This window comes from Emydura macquarii, unplaced genomic scaffold, assembly GCF_026122565.2.
Source record: "Emydura macquarii macquarii isolate MOO-44397 ecotype Brisbane River unplaced genomic scaffold, CSIRO-AGI_Emac_v2 contig_2897, whole genome shotgun sequence".
Taxonomy (NCBI): Eukaryota; Metazoa; Chordata; order Testudines; family Chelidae; genus Emydura; species Emydura macquarii.
The window spans coordinates 59,872,022-59,891,986 of NW_027133034.1; the positions used below are offsets into that span (position 1 = coordinate 59,872,022).

A 19,965-nucleotide genomic window follows, 5' to 3' on the forward strand; every position below is an offset into this window, starting at 1 on the left:
GAGGATGATATTTTGTGGAAAAGAAACCTGTTATTGTGTAATTCACAAAGACAGAAGGAGTATAAAACATCAGTTTGAAATGGAAATGTAATGTTTGTTCTGGAAAGTCTGCTCCACAGCTGTCTTGTTCTTTTTTTGTGAGTGTCAATGACAGAGTTGATACAAGATAAGCACTATAAAAGTAGTATTGTACTATATGAAAAAGTGCCTTTCATACTACTAATTTTGACAGTGCAGTATTATAACTTATTAATTGTGTAGAAGTGAAGTATAATAATTCTTTTCTCAAAAAAGTCAAATTTTTCTGAAGCTTCAACTTTATATATATGGTATGTGGTGTAGCAGAATAGAAGAATGGTAATGGGGAGCAGAATTATGATTCAAGACTGAAGAAATTTAGTTTCTGTGTCTGCCAAGTTTGATCGCCTGCATAATGTAGGCCATAGGACATTCCTAAATTAATTCCTATTTGAACTAGAGCATATCTTTTAGAAAAACATCCAATCTTGATTTAAAAATTGCATGTGGTAGAGAATCCACCACAACCTTTGGTAAATTGTTCTAATGGTTAATTATATCCTCATTGTTAAAAATTTACACTTTATTTCTAATCTAAAATTGTCTAGCTTCAACTTCCAACTTCCAGATCTTGTTATACTTTTATCTTCTAGATTAAAGAGCCCATTATCAAATTTATGCTCTCCGTGTAGGTACTTATAGACTAATCAAATCACCCCTTAATCTTATCTTTGTTAAACTAAACAGAATGATCTCCTGCAGTCTTTCATTAATAAGGCATGTTTTTTAATCCTTTAATCATTCTCGTGGTTCTTTTCTGAACCTTCTCCAGTTTAATCAACACACTTCTTGAATTGTGGAAACAGAACTAGAAATTGTATTCCAGAAACAGTCACACCAGTGCCAAATCCAGAGATAATATGACCTCCCTACCCCAATCAAGATTTCGGTTTACACAGCCAAGGATTACATTAGCTCTTTTGGCCACAAAGTTGCACTCAGAGCTCATGTTCAGCTGATGCCAAGTCTCTTTCAGCTCACTGCTTCCCACAATGGATTCCCCCACCCTGCAAGCATGACCTGGATTCTTTGTTCCTAGATGTACGACTTTATATTTGGCTGTATTAAAAGCCATATTGTTTGCATGCACACAGATTACCAAGCAAGCCAAATTGCTCTGTATCAGTGATCTGTTTGGAGGCTGCTATTTCTGCAATCCTCTTTGAAAGCACTAGTAAGTTTGTTGACAGACATTTTAAATTAAATTAAATAGTAAAAACACTCCAATTGCCCAACAGTCACAGGTTTTACTGAATGTGTGTTGTCATCCCAAAGACTGAATTGGATATCAGGAAGCTGGTTTCAGAAAAGCAGTTCCAGTCTTAAATAGCACATTTTGTTTTTGGGTGGTCTTTAAAAAGACGGTGGGCAGATTTTCGGAGGTGATGAGCATCAACAGCTCCCACTGAGAGTCAGGTTATGTATACACTTATAATAAATATTATTCTATAAATAAAATGTAACTGCGCATTAATTACCTAGTCAAAACACAACTATTAGTGATAACTTTTAACAGGCAGCAATTAATATATGGACACAGTATCTGCAAGAAGTACCTTACAGAGTATTTCTTACTAGAGTTCAGCAGAGGATGGAATTTCCATTTCACAAAACATTTTGAGATTTTTAAGTTTGGCTTCATTCTGATTGGAACAAAACCTGAAATTTTCAAAAAAAAAAAAATTGCAAAAGAAAATTCTGGAAATAAAAAAAATTTCAGATTGACTGAAGTGTTTCATTTGTCAAAAATTAAATGTTTTGTTTTGATTTTTATTTTATATAACATACAATAAAAAATTCAAAACAAAGTAATTTCAAAATGAAAAACCAAAATGTTTTCTTCCAAAAAACGTTGAAATTGGATGTTTCAATACTGTCAGAACTTTTCCCCATTTCTTTCCACAACAGAATTTTGGCAAAACAGACACGATTTTGTAAAGCATTTCAATTTCAACCAAACTACATATTCCATCAGAAAATGGCTCAAACTTTTTTCCAGTCAGCTCTATGTGGGTTTCTTTTAACTGTAACCTTAATTCTAAATTTCCTAGGTAATACTTGGTTTTGGGTTAATAACAGACAGGTAATTTATTTTTTTTTACCCTTAAGGAGCTTATCAATATGTACTCTCAACACTGGTTTGATGCTGTCTGGATTAGGGGTGATCATTTATAAAATTATTGATATCTATATTGCAAAAATTACAATAATTTGTATGAGATATGCCTTGTCAGGTACCATTGGAAAAGTTATAATTTGCTAAGTATGTTTATATGTATGTGTCATATTTGTATTGTAAGTTATGGATATGTGTGATATATCTGTATCCAAAAACTTGTGCTGTGCTATTGGGTCACACCTCCAGGCAGATTAGTGTCAGCACTGATGACTCATCAAGGGTCATCACCTATACAATGAGCCAAGGGAGAGAAGCCAAGACTACACCTTATGAATCACAAGGACATATAAGAACATTCTTAAGGACAAGGGACTCCGAGGCTTTTCCATGCCATGTGCTGTGTGGCTATATTTCATACAAGTCACATGGCAAAGGAATATGAAAGGCAGCTGAACCATCTCCATCTGGTCTTCATTCCTACTTCCTATCTCTGGATCAACTCATCTACAAGTGAAGCTGTGAAACAAAGGACTGAGACCCATTCAGATACTGGATGTACTCCAGAGGAACTGTACAAGCCTGCAAACTCCACAATTCTGCTAAGAATCTGATATATATGGACTTTGAAGTCATTTGTATGTATCTGATTTCTTTGATCATTTACCATCTCTTGTATTGTTTGTTTTTTCCCTTTACAATAAACATTTAATTTTAGTTACTAAAAGGATTGGCTGTCAGTATGATATTTTGGGTACAATCCAAACTTATATTGGTCTGGTAATGTAATTGACTCTTTGGGAATGAGTAGAATATTTTTGAGAAAGGGAGTAGAGTTTTAATAACTTATCTCTTGACTGGACCTAGTTACTAATTGGAGGTCAGAAACTGAAATGCAATAAAGGGGGCTGTGTAACTTCTTGTTTTTAGCTTCTTTATAACCAATGTGGGGGATCAGAAGCACTGTTTGTGACTAGTTGGTGAATCTAACTACAGTATTAGTCACCAGTTTGGGAGAATCTGCTTTCCTTTTGCAGAGTGGCCTGACCTTGGCATTTTCAAGTGGGCTATCCTAGGCATGGACAGATCACAACTGAATCCATTTTAAATTTTTGTCTAGGAATACCCAGGAAATGAAGTTATTAATAACTTAATTAATCTACTCTGTGGTCATCAACTAAGGATACATACATCAAATTACCTGATTTTATATCTTGCACAGAGTGAAAATCCAATTTGTCTTCAACTAAAGCATCTTCCTCTCTCACATGAACATAGCCTGGATCAGTGAATGGATAAAATAAATAGCATACACTCTGATTTGTTTGGCAAATACCATCACAATATGTTGCCATAACAATGGGTCTATTACCAAAAACAAAGAGCAGAAAGAGAAAAGTACTTAAAATCATTCTAAAATGCAGGAAAAAAATATTTAGAGGCTATCTTCAACAATTCTTCATTAAAATTCATATTGAACTAACTGTATATTTTCTCTCTAGATAAGTCTCTTGACAGCCATAATAAGAAACATTTTATAAAGATACTTTTCCAATTCTTCTGCAGAATTTATTGCAGAAGTGAATGGATTACTTTACCAAAGAAATTCTTCACTCCTTCTGTTATGTGGCTTCTATCTATACATATCTCAGGCATTGGCACTTTCACAGCAGGATTGTCAGGCTATGTGGATTCTCTCCTCAGGCCCTGTGCCATCAGCACTCCTAGCTATCTTCATGATACCACTGACTTCCTGAGAAAACTACAATCCATCGGTGATCTCCCAGAAAACACCATCCTAGCCACTATGGATGTAGAAGCTCTCTACACCAACATTCCACACAAAGATGGACTACAAGCCCTCAGGAACATTTTCCCTGATGATGATATGGCACACCTGGTAGCTGAACTTTGTGACTTTGTCCTGACCCACAACTACTTCAGATTTGGAGACAATCTATACCTTCAAGTCAGTGGCATAGCTATGGGCACCCACATGGCTCCACAGTATGCCAACATTTTTATGGCTGACCTAGAACATCACTTCCGCGAAACTCGTCCTCAGGCACCTCTTCTTTACCTACACTACATTGATGACATTTTCATCATCTGGACCAACGGGAAAGAGGCCCTCAAAGAATTCCACTGGGATTTCAATAATTTCCACCCCACCATCAACCTCAGCCTGGACCAGTCCACACAAGAATTCCACTTCCTGGACACTACAATACAAATAAAGGATGGTCACATTAAGACCACCCTATACCGAAAACTAACTGACCATAATACATACCTTCATGCCTCTAGCTTCCACCCAGGACACATTACACGATCCATTGTCCACAGCCAAGCCCTAAGATACAACCGGATTTGCTCCGATCCCTCAGACAGAGACAAACACCTATAGCATCTCCATAAAACATTCTTAAAACTACAATACCCTCCTGGAGAAGTGAAGAAACAAACTGACAGAGCCAGACAGGTACCCAGAAGTCACCTACTACAGCAGCGGTTCTCAACCTTTTTTTTCCCGAGTACCACTCGGGCCAGGTACAGCCGGGTCAAGTACCACTTGACCCGACTGTACCCGACCCGAGTACCACTCGGGAAAAAAAAGGGAGGGGACTTGCGGCGGGGTTGCGTGGTGGCGGCAGGAGGGATTTGCGGCGGGGTTTCGCGGCGGCGGGAAGAGACGGGCAGCGGGGTTTCGCAGCGGAAACAATGCCCGCCGCCGAAACCTTTCCGCCGTTTCCCCATTTTCGGCGGCACGGTTTCGCACGGGGGGGTGGGAGGGCCCTTCCGGCGGCGGCGGATTCAGCGGCGCGTGTACCACCCAGCCTTCCGGTAAGTACCACCGGTTGAGAACCGCTGTACTACAGGACAGACCCAACAAAGAAAACAACAGAACATTGCTGGCCATCACCTACAGCCCCCAACTAAAATCTCTCCAACACATCATTAAAGATCTACAACCTATCCTAGAAGATGATCCCTCACTCGCTCAAGCCGTGGGAGGCAGGCCTATCCTTGCTTACAGACAGCCCCCCAACCTGAAGCAAATACTCAGCAGCAACCGTACACAATACAACAAGGACACTGACCCAGGAACCTATCCCTGCAACAAAGCCCGTTGCCAACTCTGCCCGCACATCGACTCTAGTGACACCATCACAGGTCCTAACCACATCAGCCACACCATCAGGACTCATTTACCTGCACATCTACTAATGCAATATATGCCATCATGTGCCAGCAATGCCCCTCTGCCATGTACAACTGGACCGTTACTATGCAAAATGGACACAAATCAGACATAAAAAATGGTAAGCCAGTAGGAAATCACTTCAATCTCCCAGGACACTCTGTAGCTGACTTGAAAGTTGCCATACTTCAACAAAAAAAAACTTCAAAAACAGACTTCAGCGAGAAACTGCAGAGCTGGAACTCATATGCAAACTTGATACAATCAGACTGGGTCTGCACAGGGACTTGGAATGGTATCTCATTACAAGAAATAATTGTCACTGTTCACACATTCTCACCTTCTAATCAATGGTTGTGAACAGGACTCATGTACTCTAACTGAATTGACTTTGTTAGCACTTGCCCTCCCCATTGTTGTTTCTTACCCTTGGATGTATATGTATACCTCCTATTTGTGATTTCCATTCCATGCATCTGACGAAGTGGGTTGCAGCGCACAAAAACTTACGCCCACAGAAATTTGTTAGTCTTTAAGGTGCTATAGGACTCTCGTTGTTTTTAATCTGCACATTAAATACCCTCAGTCCTAACCTACTTACAGTTCATAACCACATACTGTCTCAGGAAGCTTGGTAGAAGACCAATTAAAATTACTTAATTACTGGACCAGATTGGACCAGGATGTCAAGACCCATTTTAGACACAAAGAAATTTAGGGCTGAAAGGGACCTCGAGACATCACTTAGTCTAGCCTCCTACACTGAGGCAGGACCAAGTATATCTAGGCCATCCCTGATAGCTGTTTGTCTAACCTGTTCTTAAAAACCTCTAATGACAGGGGTTCCACAACCTCCCTTGGAAGCCTGTTCCAGTTCATAACTATCCTTATAGTCAGAGTTTTTCCTAACATGTAACTAAAATCTCTCTTGCTGCAGATTAAGCTGATTACTTCTTAGCCTACTTTGGGTGGACATGGAGAACAATTGAGCATCATCCTCTTTATAACAATTATCATATTTGAAGCCTGTTATCAGGTGCCCCCTCAGTCTTCTTGTCTCAAAACTAAACACAACCAGTTGTTTTAATTTTTCCTGATAGGTCAGGTTTTCTAAACTAGTGGCTCTTAACCTTTCCAGCCTACTGTATCCCTTTAAGGAGTCTGATTTGTCTTGCGTACCCCCAAGTTTCACCTCACTTAAAAATATTTGCTTACAAAATCAGATATAAAAATTAAAAAAGTGTTACAGCACACTATTACTGAAAAATTACTTATTTTCTTACTTTCTCACAATACACCAGTTCTAAGTACAGCAAGACAAATTACCTCCTATGTCTCATATACAATACTCTGGTTAATACAACCAAGAATGATATTAACCTTTTTTGCAACTGTATCACATGGATGGAGTTACAATGAAGGACAACACCATGGGTTCTAACAAAATACAAATAAATTAATAATACTTTTAATAAATAGTGGGCTTTATACTAGTTATGCTCCAAAGTTCTATAATGCATCCTTCTTATGAGTAAGCACCAAAAGTCCAAGACTTGAAATTAAAAATTTGGATATAAAGATATAAATGCCCAATTATGATATGAACATCTGTCCATTAAATAGTGGATTAAAAGCATTAATTTATTTCACATAAGGGACTAAAAAGAGAACAGAATATAACTACTTTCTTCATTACAGGCTGAGAGTTAAACTGGTAACCAAGAGGTGACAGTCTCCATCCACCATACCCAATGTCTGATACTTACTGCTTTCTAATAAGAGTATATTTTGTTGTAAGATAAGTTTCTTTTCCTGGAATCCAACTGCAAGTAAATTTAACATCGTAATGGTAAATGCAGGAAATATTCCCTGGTGTGCCTGGTGGAACTATAATCAGATAAAAAAAGAATTAAACTCTAAGACAAAAACATGTAATTGAATATTGTACAGAAATAGTCTTAGCCAGTCAGAAGGCTTAGCTACATGGCAAATTTAACTAAATTTACAATATGCATATTCCTACTTTGACTCATTACTGCCATTAAAGCTCAAACAAATGGTTTTTACCCAAATTAATTTTCAAAAAATATATAACTAAGCATTTTTGGTGTAATAAAAAACAGCAGATTTGAAGGTACTTTCTGTTAACTCAGTAACAATCTTATCTTAGGCCAATAAACACATTTCAGTTTCAAAAGATTATTTTGATCAGGATATATATACACATATATACACACATACATATACACACACACACACACACACAAAGGTTTATTTCGCTCAGGAAATATATTTGTATTTATATAAAAATCACAAATATATGGATATAATAATAAATAAATAGCCTGAGTAGAATAAACTTGAGAGAGAGAGAGATCTTACTTGCTTCGTAAATAAGATGCACCCTCAAGTTTTCTATCATATTACAAAATCAAACCATAGAACCAGCAATAATATGATCCAAAGGCAGGGAATGAATCCCCTACTTAGACATCCCACAGGTGTACTGGGTTGGGACAGAAGGCCAAATTAGCTATTCAGAAGAAAGGAAGGAAACTCCACAAAAGTCTAGTAGTCAGAGAGAAAAGCAGACAGCCTCTGAAATGACAGAGTTCCTACTGGTTCCTCTTAAGTGTCTTTGACTCCACATCCAGTAATACCAGTGATCTAAGGACCTTGCATGAGCCTTTGACTTTTTTGTGGATTGACTTTTTTGAGTTACCTATAGCATTTGTCAGCATCTCACATTAAAGAGACTGCTGATTTCCACTGTCCTAAGAGCTAGAATACCCCTCCCCTAAAAAGGATATCCTCTGTGACCTTTACAGGATAATCTATGATAATATGAGACTCCAAAGATGTTTCTGTGCCAAAACCAGGCTCCCCATAAGGAGGAACTGGAGCTGAGTAGGATGGAACTAGTCTCAATGGAACAATCCAACCGAAGGACCCCTCAAACTAAAGCTGCCCTTCCTCACCCAGCATAACAAAATCAAAGAACCTCTCCTTTGCTGAAGTGCTTGTGGCACTCAGGACTCCCTACCTTGCCAGTACTGATTTCTACTTTCCTAGTGGTGGACTTCTCTCTGCACTGATCCTTGGATCCAAACTTAATGGAGCATTGCTCCCCTCCCAGCCCTGAGTATGAATCTGAAAATTCTGCCTTAATTCATCCCCAGTCACAAGAGCTTTAGACTGAAATGCATGTTCATTCAAAAAACATCACTTTCAGACAGTTTATAGGACAATTATAATTCACTGGACCACAGGAGCTTACTCAGTACTTTCCCTGGAGAAAATTAGGGTAGGGTAGTCTAGACGTAAGATGCCTTTAGCATTTAAGGGTTTGAACAAAAGCCCATTGAAGTCAAGGCTATGCACAAGCATCAGTAAAAGAAGCAGGTACTCTGTCATTTCAAAAAACCAGAAAGATGTTTGCACATAGATGTCCTAAAAATGCAACAAACTAACACATGGATTAATAATTTAAAAACATTTAAAAGTCATCAATAGTAACTATTAAAGGTATCATTTACATTAGTATCTTTTAAAACCTTTTAATCTCAAAGTCAAATGATTTTACTTACAACCAGATTTAACTTTGGTGTGAACCAGAAGTTGTTCTTTATCTGGATACTTAATTAAGCATTTCACATGTGCACTTTCATAGGTGAAATTATGGATGGTGACACCAGAAACAGTCTCGTTGATAAAGTTGTAGTTTTCTTGTGCAATCAAATTCTGATTCAGCTTCCAGATGATGTGACTTGCATTTCTGTAAGGCATGTCATAGTCTCCCAGAACACAAAGAAGTTTTAAGGTTGAACCTCTTTCAATTTCAGGAGATTGAGGAGTAATATAAGCATTTCTCATAGAATTTTGATCTAAAAACAAAAAAATTCACACAAATCAAACATTTTTTAAAAAGATAGCCATAGTTTCACTTACCATTACAGGCTATGTCCACACTGCAATCAAACACGCATGGCTGGCCCAAGTGAACCGACTTGGGCTCACGAGGCTCGGGCTGGGGGGCTATTTAACTGCAGCGTAAATGTTCAGGCTCAGGCTGGGGCCCAGTTCTGATACCCCATGAGGGCTCCAGCCTGAGCCCAAACATCTTCACTGCAATTAAACAGCCCTGCCAGCCCGAGTCAGCTGACATGGGCTAGCCACAGGTGTTTGACTGCAGTGTGGACATACCTTGAAAGGCTCTACTTTGTACCCCACAGATTTAAAATAATTAATTATCAAAAGCCATCAGATGGCAAAGTATATTGTGTTACCATAAAAGAAACTAGGAGTGACTTCAGAATGTTTGTTCCTCCTTTTACCATGGTGCTGTGAAGCCTTACATACAAGGATGCCTTGTCCACACCAGGCAGTTAACCCGTTATTGATTCCAGTGATCGGCAATGAGTCAATTTCCTACTATAGATAGGGTCAGATCATCCAAGGGAAGCTGTTTGTAAGCGCAGTAGGTGGTCATTTCCTAGTGACCACAGGAAAAATCTACTGGTGTGATTACCTGTAAAACTAGGCTAGAAATAAAGAGATTACAGTAACCCAAAATAAGATGACAAGAGAATTCCCTCACCCTTCTGAATCCATCTCATGCACTATTAGCCTTTTTTTGCCTCATAGCAACTGATATATGACTGAGGAAGAGTCAGTACACTTACTTCCAAATACAGCATCAGATAGAGACTCAAGCTAGTCACTGAAATTTGATGCAATTGTTTGAAAAAACATATTAATGAGCACTGATGTTTGAGGATGTCATTTGTACATCTTCATAGTCATAAGGAAGGTGTACAAATGACACCATAATGGCTTCAACAAGCAAGGAGGGCAAAAAATGTTTCAACACAACTGAAAATGGGGGGGAGAGAATCAGTTACAGATAAATAATTTGGTTTTTTTTTTCATTCTCTTAATGACATTTTCTGTTATAATAACAGATAGAATCAATGCAATGGACTATATTCACAGAAAAGATCAATGTTTAAAATTAAGCTGTAATTCATGTTGACAACTCATCAACTTTCCTACCCTCATACAATTTACATCCTTATCTACATCTGCAGAAAAATGAAATACAGTGCATATAAAAAGGCACAGAAGCCAGATTGAATGAATGCATTCTGTTGAACAAAGGTTTTCAAACCATGGTGCATGAAACACTTGCTGGAGGGTCTGAGGAGAGCAGGCCAATTATATAGTTCTAGCTCCTCATGTCTAGATGTAAAATTCCATTAAAAGATATCTAACTACAAAGTAAATACTTTATTAGTATTACTTTTCCATGTATGTAACTGCTGTAGTTGCCACTGGAACATTATATAATCCTGAATGGGAGAAAAGACTGTTACTTACCTGTAACTGGTGTTCTTCAAAATGTGTTGCTCATGTCCATTCCAAGTAGGTGTGTGCACGCCACATGCACAGTTCACCAGAAAGTTTTCCCTCAGAAGTACCCACAGGATCAGCTCTGGGGCTCACTGAAGTTGTGCTGCTATGGTGCTCTATATAGGGGCCTGCCAACCCTCCTCCTCCTCAATTCCTTCTTGCTGGTTGGCTCCGACAAAGGGATAGGCAGGTGGGTCTTGGAATGGACATGAGCAACACATCTCGAAGAAAACCAGTTACAGCTAAGTAACTGTCTTTTCTTCTTCGAGCGCTTGCTCATGTCAATTCCAAGTAGGTGATTCCCCAGCCAGACCAAGGAAATGGGGTCAGAGCTCAGAGAACTACAGAATGGAGCACTGCTCTGCCAAATGCAGCGTTGTCTCTGGCTGGTCGAGTAATCGCATAATGAGCAGCGAAAGTATGGGTGGTGGACCACGTGGCTGCTCTGCAGATGTACTGAATCAGAACACGGGATAGATAGGCTGCCGACGAGGCCTGGGCTCTCGTCGAATGGACCGTAAGCTTAGGAGTCGGCACTTTTGGTCATAACAGGTCCTGATGCACGTGGCAATCCATGAAGAAATTCTCTGGGAAGAGACCGAAAGACCCTCCATCCTTTCTGCCAGCGCCACAAAAAGCTGGGTGGTTGAGGTAAGGAAACACCTGTACTCCTCTTTTCCTCGAGAATGCTGCTACCACCACAATACACTTGGTGAAAATGCAGGGAGCCACTGAGAGGCCGAAGGGTAGGACTGTTAATTGGTAGTGCACTTGACTGACAATAAACCAAAGGAATTTCCTGTGGCCCAGAAAGACGACCACATGGAAATATGCATCCTTCAAGTCGAGTGCGGCATACCAATCGCCCAGATCCAGGGATGGAATAATCAAGACCAGGGTAACCATACGAAATCTCAACTTCTTCATGTACTTGTTGAGGTTTCAGAGGTCGAGGATAGGGTGGAGCCCTCCCTTGGCTTTTGGGATTAGTCAATTCTGGGAGTAAAACCCCTTCCCTCTGAGATCCCATGAGACCTCTTCCACTGCTCTGACTTCCCGGAGCACATGCACTTCCTTCTGAAGGAGTTGCTCATGAGAGGGATCCCTGAAGAGGGACAGGGAAGGGGAGGAAGAGTGGAAGGGAGGGCGTGAGAAAAACTGGAAAAAATATCCCAGTTTCACAGTGCAAAGGACCCACTGGTCCTAGGTGATTTGGGACCATGCACAGTGAAAATGGGATAAACAGTGTGAAAACAATAGTGGTGGATCCAAGGAACTGTCCACGGGCACGTCCTCAAAAGTTCTGCTTGTTGCCCGAGGACTGTCTCATATGGCCAGAACTCCTACTGGAGGAGGGCTTTTGGGTCTTTTGTCTACTATTGTTTCTGCCCCTTTGGCAGTTTGTGTCCTGCTTGGATGAGACCTGACAGAAATGGGGAAAGGATTACGGCCTAAAGGGCCTCCTTTGCGGCACTGGCATGTGGAGCCCTAAGGACTTCAGGGTAGCTTGAGAATCCTTCAGACTGTGCAGTTTACTATCCATCTGAGAGGAAAACAGGGCTGGATCTTCAAATGGGAGATCCTGTATGGTGGTTTGCACCTCATGAGGGAGTCCACCACCCAGGATGACATTGTCCTAGCGACCGCATCAGTCTATGTAGTGCTGCTTGTAGTAGAGTTTTTGAAACTACCTTCACCTCTTTAACATGTCCAGTAAACTCCATCTTGGAGTCAGGAGGCAATGAGTCTGTGAACTTCTCCATAGAGAGTCACACATTGAAGGCCTATCTACTAAGAATAGCATGTAGGTTCGTTATCCAAAGTTGGAGCCCTCCAGTGGAATATACTTTCCTCCCTAAGAGGTCCAACTTCTTAGCGTTCCCTCTCATTGGTTGCTGCCACTACAAGCAACCCAGGAGATGGGTGTGTGTAAAAATGCTCATGCCCCTCTCAACTCTTTTGGCCATTGGGGCCAAAGAGGCAGGTGTCTGTCACAAAGCCATGGTATTGTCTTTAACTGTCTTGGTAAGAGGGAGCACCACCAGAGAAGGACCTTCAGGTATTAAAATATCCAGCATAGGGTCCACTCCCTCAACAATCTCCTCCACCTGGAGGCCCATGTTCTTCACTACCCTGCAGAGCAGTTCCTGGTGTGCCCTGCTGTCATACAGAACTGGTGCAGGTAGGGTCCCAGCCACGGCGGAGGATGCCCTGACCTCCTGGGTCCTGTACTCCTGATGGGTCCTGTGCTGGCTCTTCATCCTCAGCGCCGGGATTGTGTGCAATGTCGGCACCAGTGCTGAAGTCCAAGCTTTCTACGGCACCATGTGAGGCACTTGCCACTGAGTGGGATGGCTGGTCTCTTGCACCCGAAGCCATCGAGTGGGATCTCGCCAAGAGGGACCCTTGAGCCTGGTGGTACACCCAAGATGTCCAAAACGGCCACTGAGATGGCATCTGCCACTGTGGGCCCCGCAGTACCACAAAGAGCTGTGTCTCCCATCTACGCTGCCTGCTACGGTGCTGGCTCCTCCCTGAGGTGTATGACTCTGCCTCGGAGTCAGATGAGAGCTCCTCGCTCCTCAGCGACCATGGAGGGGCGGTACCGGGTGGTGCTGGTGAGTGGCTCTGGGAGGATCTCAACCTAGCCATCGTGGCCGGTTTGCCTCTGGACTGCACCATGGGTCTCTTCAGTACCAGATCACGCTCCAGAGGGCAGCTAGATGGTGGTGGAGCTGTCTCCTCGACAAGCTCTCTGGCCACCTCAGTCTCTGCAGTGGAGGGAAGCGAGATATCCTCCTCCTCCTACCTCTCCCCACAGGGGGAGTCTAACAGTGCTGAGGTCGAGGGCTGTCCTGGCACAGGTCACATCCTGGTATCCTGGTATCCTCCGCAGGTTTGGACTTAGGTGTCGGACAGCGCCCTCTGTCCCAGCTCCTGTTCTGCGGCCCCAGGGAATGGGAGCAGTGCCGCTTCTCAGGTGATGCTGGGCCCCTCAGTGCTGGGGATTGTTGGTGCCGAGGCTCCTTCGGGGACGCCTGCCGGTGCTGAGGCTCCTTCAGTGTTTCCTTTCTTGCCACCGATTCTTTTGTAGCAGCCGGGGCACTCCTCACCAATGCCAATGAGCCTGCTCTCTGCTCTGCAGGTGGAAAGGCAGCCTCCATTAGTAGGAACTTTAAGCACTGGCTGCATTCCTTTGGGGTCCTCGGCTTGAAACATCTGCAGATCTTGCACTTCTCTTTTAGATGATACTCCCCAAGGCACCTCAGACAGGCAGAGTAGAGGGTTGTACCTGGGCATAGGCTTCAAGCAGGACCCACAGGACTTAAAGCCAGGCAAGCCCCGTCCCCGGAGGGAAGGGGAGCTAACAACCCACTAAGTGGGGTACTTCACTTAACTACACAAATTAACTACAACTATCTAAATGAACTATTCAAACTATTTACAGATGGAGCAACTTATAAGTTATGCTTTATTTTTCTACTCAGATATCATTCCCAGATCTCGAGAAACAGTTGTCACCACAGTCAGCAACCCAGGTCCTGCATTAAGGTATCTCACCTTTAAAGAGTGAATTATATTTATCATACTTTGGATAACACAGAAGTAAAAGGAAAAACTTGAAAAACCAAATTAAAGTTGCAATAACCATAGAACCATAATACATTGTTGAAATGATATGTCCACAATTTGATTCCAGAAAATCCTCTTAAATATACCTCCTATTCTGTTGTTCTGGTCCTACTTGCCAATTAGGGATTCCATTACGTGCAAAGTGAAAATGAAAAGGGCACTGAGTTGGCTGGCTGGAACTTACTAGCACCTCAGAGCCCTGTGGACTATAGTTCAAGACCCATAGTCCCTGACATCACCCCCTTCCCTCAGGGCAACATAGGACCTGGCTTTTACTAGCAAACATGGGAGTTTTGCCAGGGAGTTCTCCAGATCAAGAAGGAGCAATTATGTGACCCTTAGGATGAGTCTGTTGTCTGTTTGTTGGTTGTGTGCTTGCTGCTTGACTGTAGTATATAATGTGGTCTGTACAGGAGGGAACAATGTGCTGAGCCTACCAGCCTACTAAGTAAGGTTGAGAGCTTCTTAATGGAGGTTTTGATTCCCAATCCCTTTAAGTTCCATTAACAAGGGAGAAAGGCTACTCAGGGAAAATAGGGGCTTAAAATGACAGCTTCTAAGTTACCAGAGGAGCCAGCAAACAGGGAAGTTTGCAAGGGAGTTTGGAAAGGGGGCATGAGAGCCAGGTACACTTAACATTTTCTAAACTTAGGCCAATAAACACCCCCCTCCACAAAAAGCCTCAGAAGTAAAAGAATGCAGGCAGAAGTCTAGCAACAGGGTGAGAGCAATCCACTTTACCGCACTGAATGCAACATGTATGATTACCTGCTTTGTAGGAGGACAGCACATGTGTGCATTCAGTGCAAGGAGCTCCCTGGTTCGAGTACAGGCTCTTGAGACCAGAGTGGCTGAACTGGAGGAGCTAAGGGAGACAGAGGGGTAGATAGAAGAGATTTTCTGGGATACAGCAGAACAGTTCAACCCCAATCTGGCAGCCTCTGTGCTCTAGAGGAGGTTGAAAGTCTCAGGAAAGGAGAACATCAAACTGGAGCAGAGGGAAATGATCCCATAGTTGGGACCCTCCTTCCAGAGGATGTCATGGTATCCTCTCACAGTGAGGATGCCCCTCCAGAGGAGGGAATCCCAATTATTAGGAAGAGACTGGTAATAGTAACAGGGGATTTGATCATTAGAAATGTAGATAGCTGGGTTTGTGATGACTGGGAGCCAGGTAATTCACCCCATGCAAGTCAGTTGGGAAGACTGCAGATCTCTCGAGACATCTAGACACACTTACACACAGTGCTGGGGAAGAGCCAGTAGTCATGGTACATGTACGTACCAATAATATAGGAAAAGGTAGGAGAGAGGTCTTGAATGCCAAATGTAGGCTGTTAGATAAGCGTTTCAAGTCCAGGACCTTCATGGTAGCATTCCCTGAAATGCTTCCAGTTCCATGCACATGGCTAGTTGGAAAGGCAGACCTGCGGGGTTTCAATGTGTGTCTGAGATGATGGTGTAGGGAGGAATGTTTTAGGTTTATTAGGAAGTGCGGAATCTTTTGGGAAAGGTGGAGCCTATATAGGAAGGATGGGCTCCACCTAAACCAAAACCGATCCAGATTGCTGGCATGTAAAATTAAAAAGGTTGATAGGAGTTTTAAACTGAGGGCTGGAGGAAAGCCGACAGGTGCAGAAGAGCACATGGTTTGGACAGAGACATCTATTAACTGGGATTCTCTATATTCTAGTAAAGAGGGAAGCACAGAACTAGATAAAGTACCAGTAGGAACTGAAGAGAAACAGTCAAATGAAAAAGAGTCCATTCTTACATCATATGACAGCAGACAACTAAAATTTTATAAGTGCTTGTACACAAATACTAGTCAAAATACTAAGAGGGTTGAACTTAAGCACCTGGTATTAAATGAAGATATTGATATAATAGGCATCACAGAAATTTGGTGACATTATGACAATCAAACTGTAATATCAAGGTACAAAATATATAGAAATTACAGAATAGGTCAGGCTTGTGGGGGTGTGGCACTATATATGAAAGAAAGCATATTGTCAAATATAGTAAAAATCTTAAATTAATCCAACTGTACCACAGAATTTCTATGGATAGTTTCCATGTTTAAATAATAAGAGTTGAGCAGTAGGAATTACTACTGACCACCTCACTATCATTGTGATGGTAATTGTGAAATGCTCAGGGAGATTTAGGAAAGCTATAAAAATAGAAAACTGTAATAACGGTGGATTTTAACTATCCCCATATTGACTGGGTACATGACATCTCAGGACAGGATGCAGAAATAAAGTTTCTAGACACCATTAATAACTGCTTTTTGGAGCAGTTAGTCTTGGAAACCACAAGGGGAGAGGCAATTCTTGATTTAGTCCTAAGTGGAGCACAGGATCTGGTCCAAGAGGCGAATACAGCTGAACTGCTCAGTAATGGCACCCATAATATAATTAAATTTAACATCCTTCTGAAGGGAAAATACCAAAGAAGCCCACCACAGTAGCATTCAGCTTCAGAAAGGGGAACTACACATAAATGAGGAAGCTAGTTAAATGGAAATTAATAGGAACAGACACAAGAGTGAAATGCCTGCAAGCTGCATGGAAACTTTTTAAAAACACCATAATAGAGGTTCAAATTAAATGTATACCCCAAATTAAAAAGACTGGTAAGAGGCCCCAAAAAAATGACACCATGACTAAACAGAATGAAAGAGGCAATTAGAGACTAAAAGAAGGCTTTGAAAGATTAGAAGTCAAATCCTACTGAGGAAAATAGAAAGGCGCATAAATATTGGCAAATTAAGAGTAAAAGTATAATTAGGCAGGCCAAAAGAGAACTGGAAGAAATAACTAGCAAATGACTCAAAAACTAACAACAAAAATTTTAAGTACATCAGAAGCAGGAAGCTTGCCAATCAGTGGGGCCACTGGATGATCGAGGTGCTAAAAGAGCACTCAAGGAAGATCAAGCCCATTGCAGAGAAGCTACATTTTTTGCATCGGTCTACACTTCAGATGTGAGGGAGACTCCCCACCTGAGCCATTTTTTAGGAGACAAATCTGAGGAACTGTCTCTGACAGAATACGCCCCTGTATTCACACCCTACACCTTACTGTAACAATCTTTGTACAAAGTATGCCTTGTAAATTCATAATTTGCAGGTCAGTATTTTCCTGGCAAATATGTGTGGCAACATTGTATGTGAAGTTATAAAATTTCCCTGTATGGTGTTATTAATGCATGTTCCCAACCCACAGTCCTGCCCAGACAGAAGTTGGCAAACAGGTCTGTCCTAAACAAAGGAATGGGTGTTCTGCTTAATTTGCATTTAAGCAGTAAACAGAGTCATCAAGCAGGAAGAGAAGATGAAGAAAGTTCAAACAGGTGAAAAAATCAACAGGGAATATCCATCCACATAGACTCTTTGGCTTCCTGTATCTCAGCTAGAAATGTTTTTCAAGAGGGGGACTGTAACTATAAAAGGAGGGACAAGTACCCCACGGCACCCCTCTCTGTCTCCTCCCACCTATTGCATGCACTGCACATGAAGAGACAAAGGAAGCAGGCATTGGATTCTGGGGGAGGGGTCCTGACCTCTGAAGTATGTGGTGAGAAACTTTGCTTGAATCTAATACAGTTTAAGTTAGGCATTTGTAAACATCTTACCTTTATTTTTCTTGTAATCATTTCTAACTTTTACGCCTCATTACTTGTACTCACTTAAAATCTCTATCTTTGTAGTTAATAAATTTGTTTTACTGTTTTATCTAATCCAGTGTGTTCAAGTTGAAGTATTTGGGATAACAAGATGTGTGCATATTATTCCCTTAAAGGAATAATGGACATAATATATTTATACTGTCCAAGGGAGGATTTGACAACACAGGATATACATTTCTGGGGGGAAATCCGAGACTGGAGGTGTGTCGGGGTCACCCTATGGTAATTTTTAAGGCTGGTGAGAGTCAAGGTCTGGCTTACAGGCTTGCTGTGTAAGGGACCAGGGCACAGGCAGTCTGGCCTAGCAGTCACATCTAGGCTGTGGTCTGCTTACCAGGGACATGAGTCACTGGACAGAAGTTAGAGGAATCGCAAGGCCAGGTCCAGTAAACAAGACTCAGAGTCAGGCTGGGGTCAGAAACTGGAGATCAGAGATAGTACCAAGTTAGAATCAAGAGGCAGAAATCAGAATCAGAGTCAGGCTGGATAGCAGAGACAGTACCAGGCTAGAATCAAGAACCAGGAATCAGGGTCAAAGTCAGGCTGGAGTCAGAGACCCAAGATCGGGAGACAAGGAAAAGTCTAGCACTACAGCAGGCCAAGATTTGTGTAACTGCCCAGACAACTTCCTGGGCCAACCCCTGGGATTAAGTAGGTGCACTTGGCCAATCAGAAGGCTGTAGTGTACTTCACTCTGGGTCTCTTGGCAGTACTTCCTCCAGTGCCTATTCTCCACACTGCTGCCTGGCTATACCTCTCCAGGGCCTCCAGGTGAAACTGTGGGAATATCAACCGACACAGATTCTAATCCCCAGGTCCTTACAGGTTGCGGCACACACACACAGACATAGCTGGGAGTGACTTACATGCTGAAGGCCGTTTGTGAGTAGCAATGCCTTGTAAAGGGCACCCCAAGTTATAGGGCAGGGATGACACAGCTACTCATTAGTCTGGATTGAACTCTGGTATGTCACATGGTCCCAACTGGAGGTATCAATAGAGGAGGTTTTGTAACAAATTGGTAAATTAAACAGTAATAAGTCACCAGGACCAAATGGTATTCACTCAAGAGTTTGGAGGGAATACAATATCAAACTGCAGAACTACTAACTGTTGTATGTAACCTTAAATCAGCCTTTGTATCAGATGACTAGAGGATAGCTAATGTGATGCCAATTTTTAAAAAAGGCTTCAGAAGCAATCCTGGCAATTACAGACTGGTAAGCATAACTTCAGTACAAGGCAAACTGGTTGTAACTATAGTAAAGAAAACAGTTATCAGACACACAGTTGAACACAATTTGTTGAGAAAGGCTCAACATGGCTTTTGTAAAGGAAAATCATGCCTCACCAATCTATTAGAATTCTTTGAAAGGGCCAACAAACATGTGGACAAGGGTGATCCAGTGGATATAGTGTACTTGGACTTTCAGAAAGCCTTTGTCAGGATCTCTCACTTAAGGCTCTGAAGCAAACTTAGGCAGTCATGAAATAAGAGGGAAGGATCAGTGACTGGATAAAAGGCAGGAAACAATGGTAGGAATGAATGGTCAATTTTCACAATTGAGAGAGGTAAATAGCGGAGTCCTCCAGGGATGTGTACTGGGACCACTGCTGTTCAACATATTCATAAATTATCTGGAAAAAAAGGGTGAGCAGTGAGATAGTAAAGTTTGCAGATGATGAAAATTACTCAAGATAGCTCAGTACAAAGCTGACTGTGAAGAGTTACAAAGGAATCTCACAAAACTGGGTGATTGAGCAAGAAAATGGCAGATGAAATTCAGTGTTGATCAATACAAAGTAAGGCATACTGGAAAACATCATCCCA

General features: G+C 41.7%; 1 protein-coding gene across 1 annotated transcript in view; it reads right to left on the reverse strand.

Moving 5' to 3' along the window:
- IL31RA (interleukin 31 receptor A) overlaps positions 1-19,965 on the reverse strand; it is a 70,274-nt gene that overhangs the window by 45,595 nt on the left and 4,714 nt on the right. Inside the window, exons 3-5 of the mRNA XM_067569013.1 lie at positions 8,984-9,280; positions 7,163-7,283; positions 3,388-3,559 (exon numbers count right to left, since the gene is read on the reverse strand). Coding sequence (XP_067425114.1) covers positions 3,388-3,559; positions 7,163-7,283; positions 8,984-9,280 — 590 coding nt within the window. The remainder of the gene's footprint in view (positions 1-3,387; positions 3,560-7,162; positions 7,284-8,983; positions 9,281-19,965) is intronic.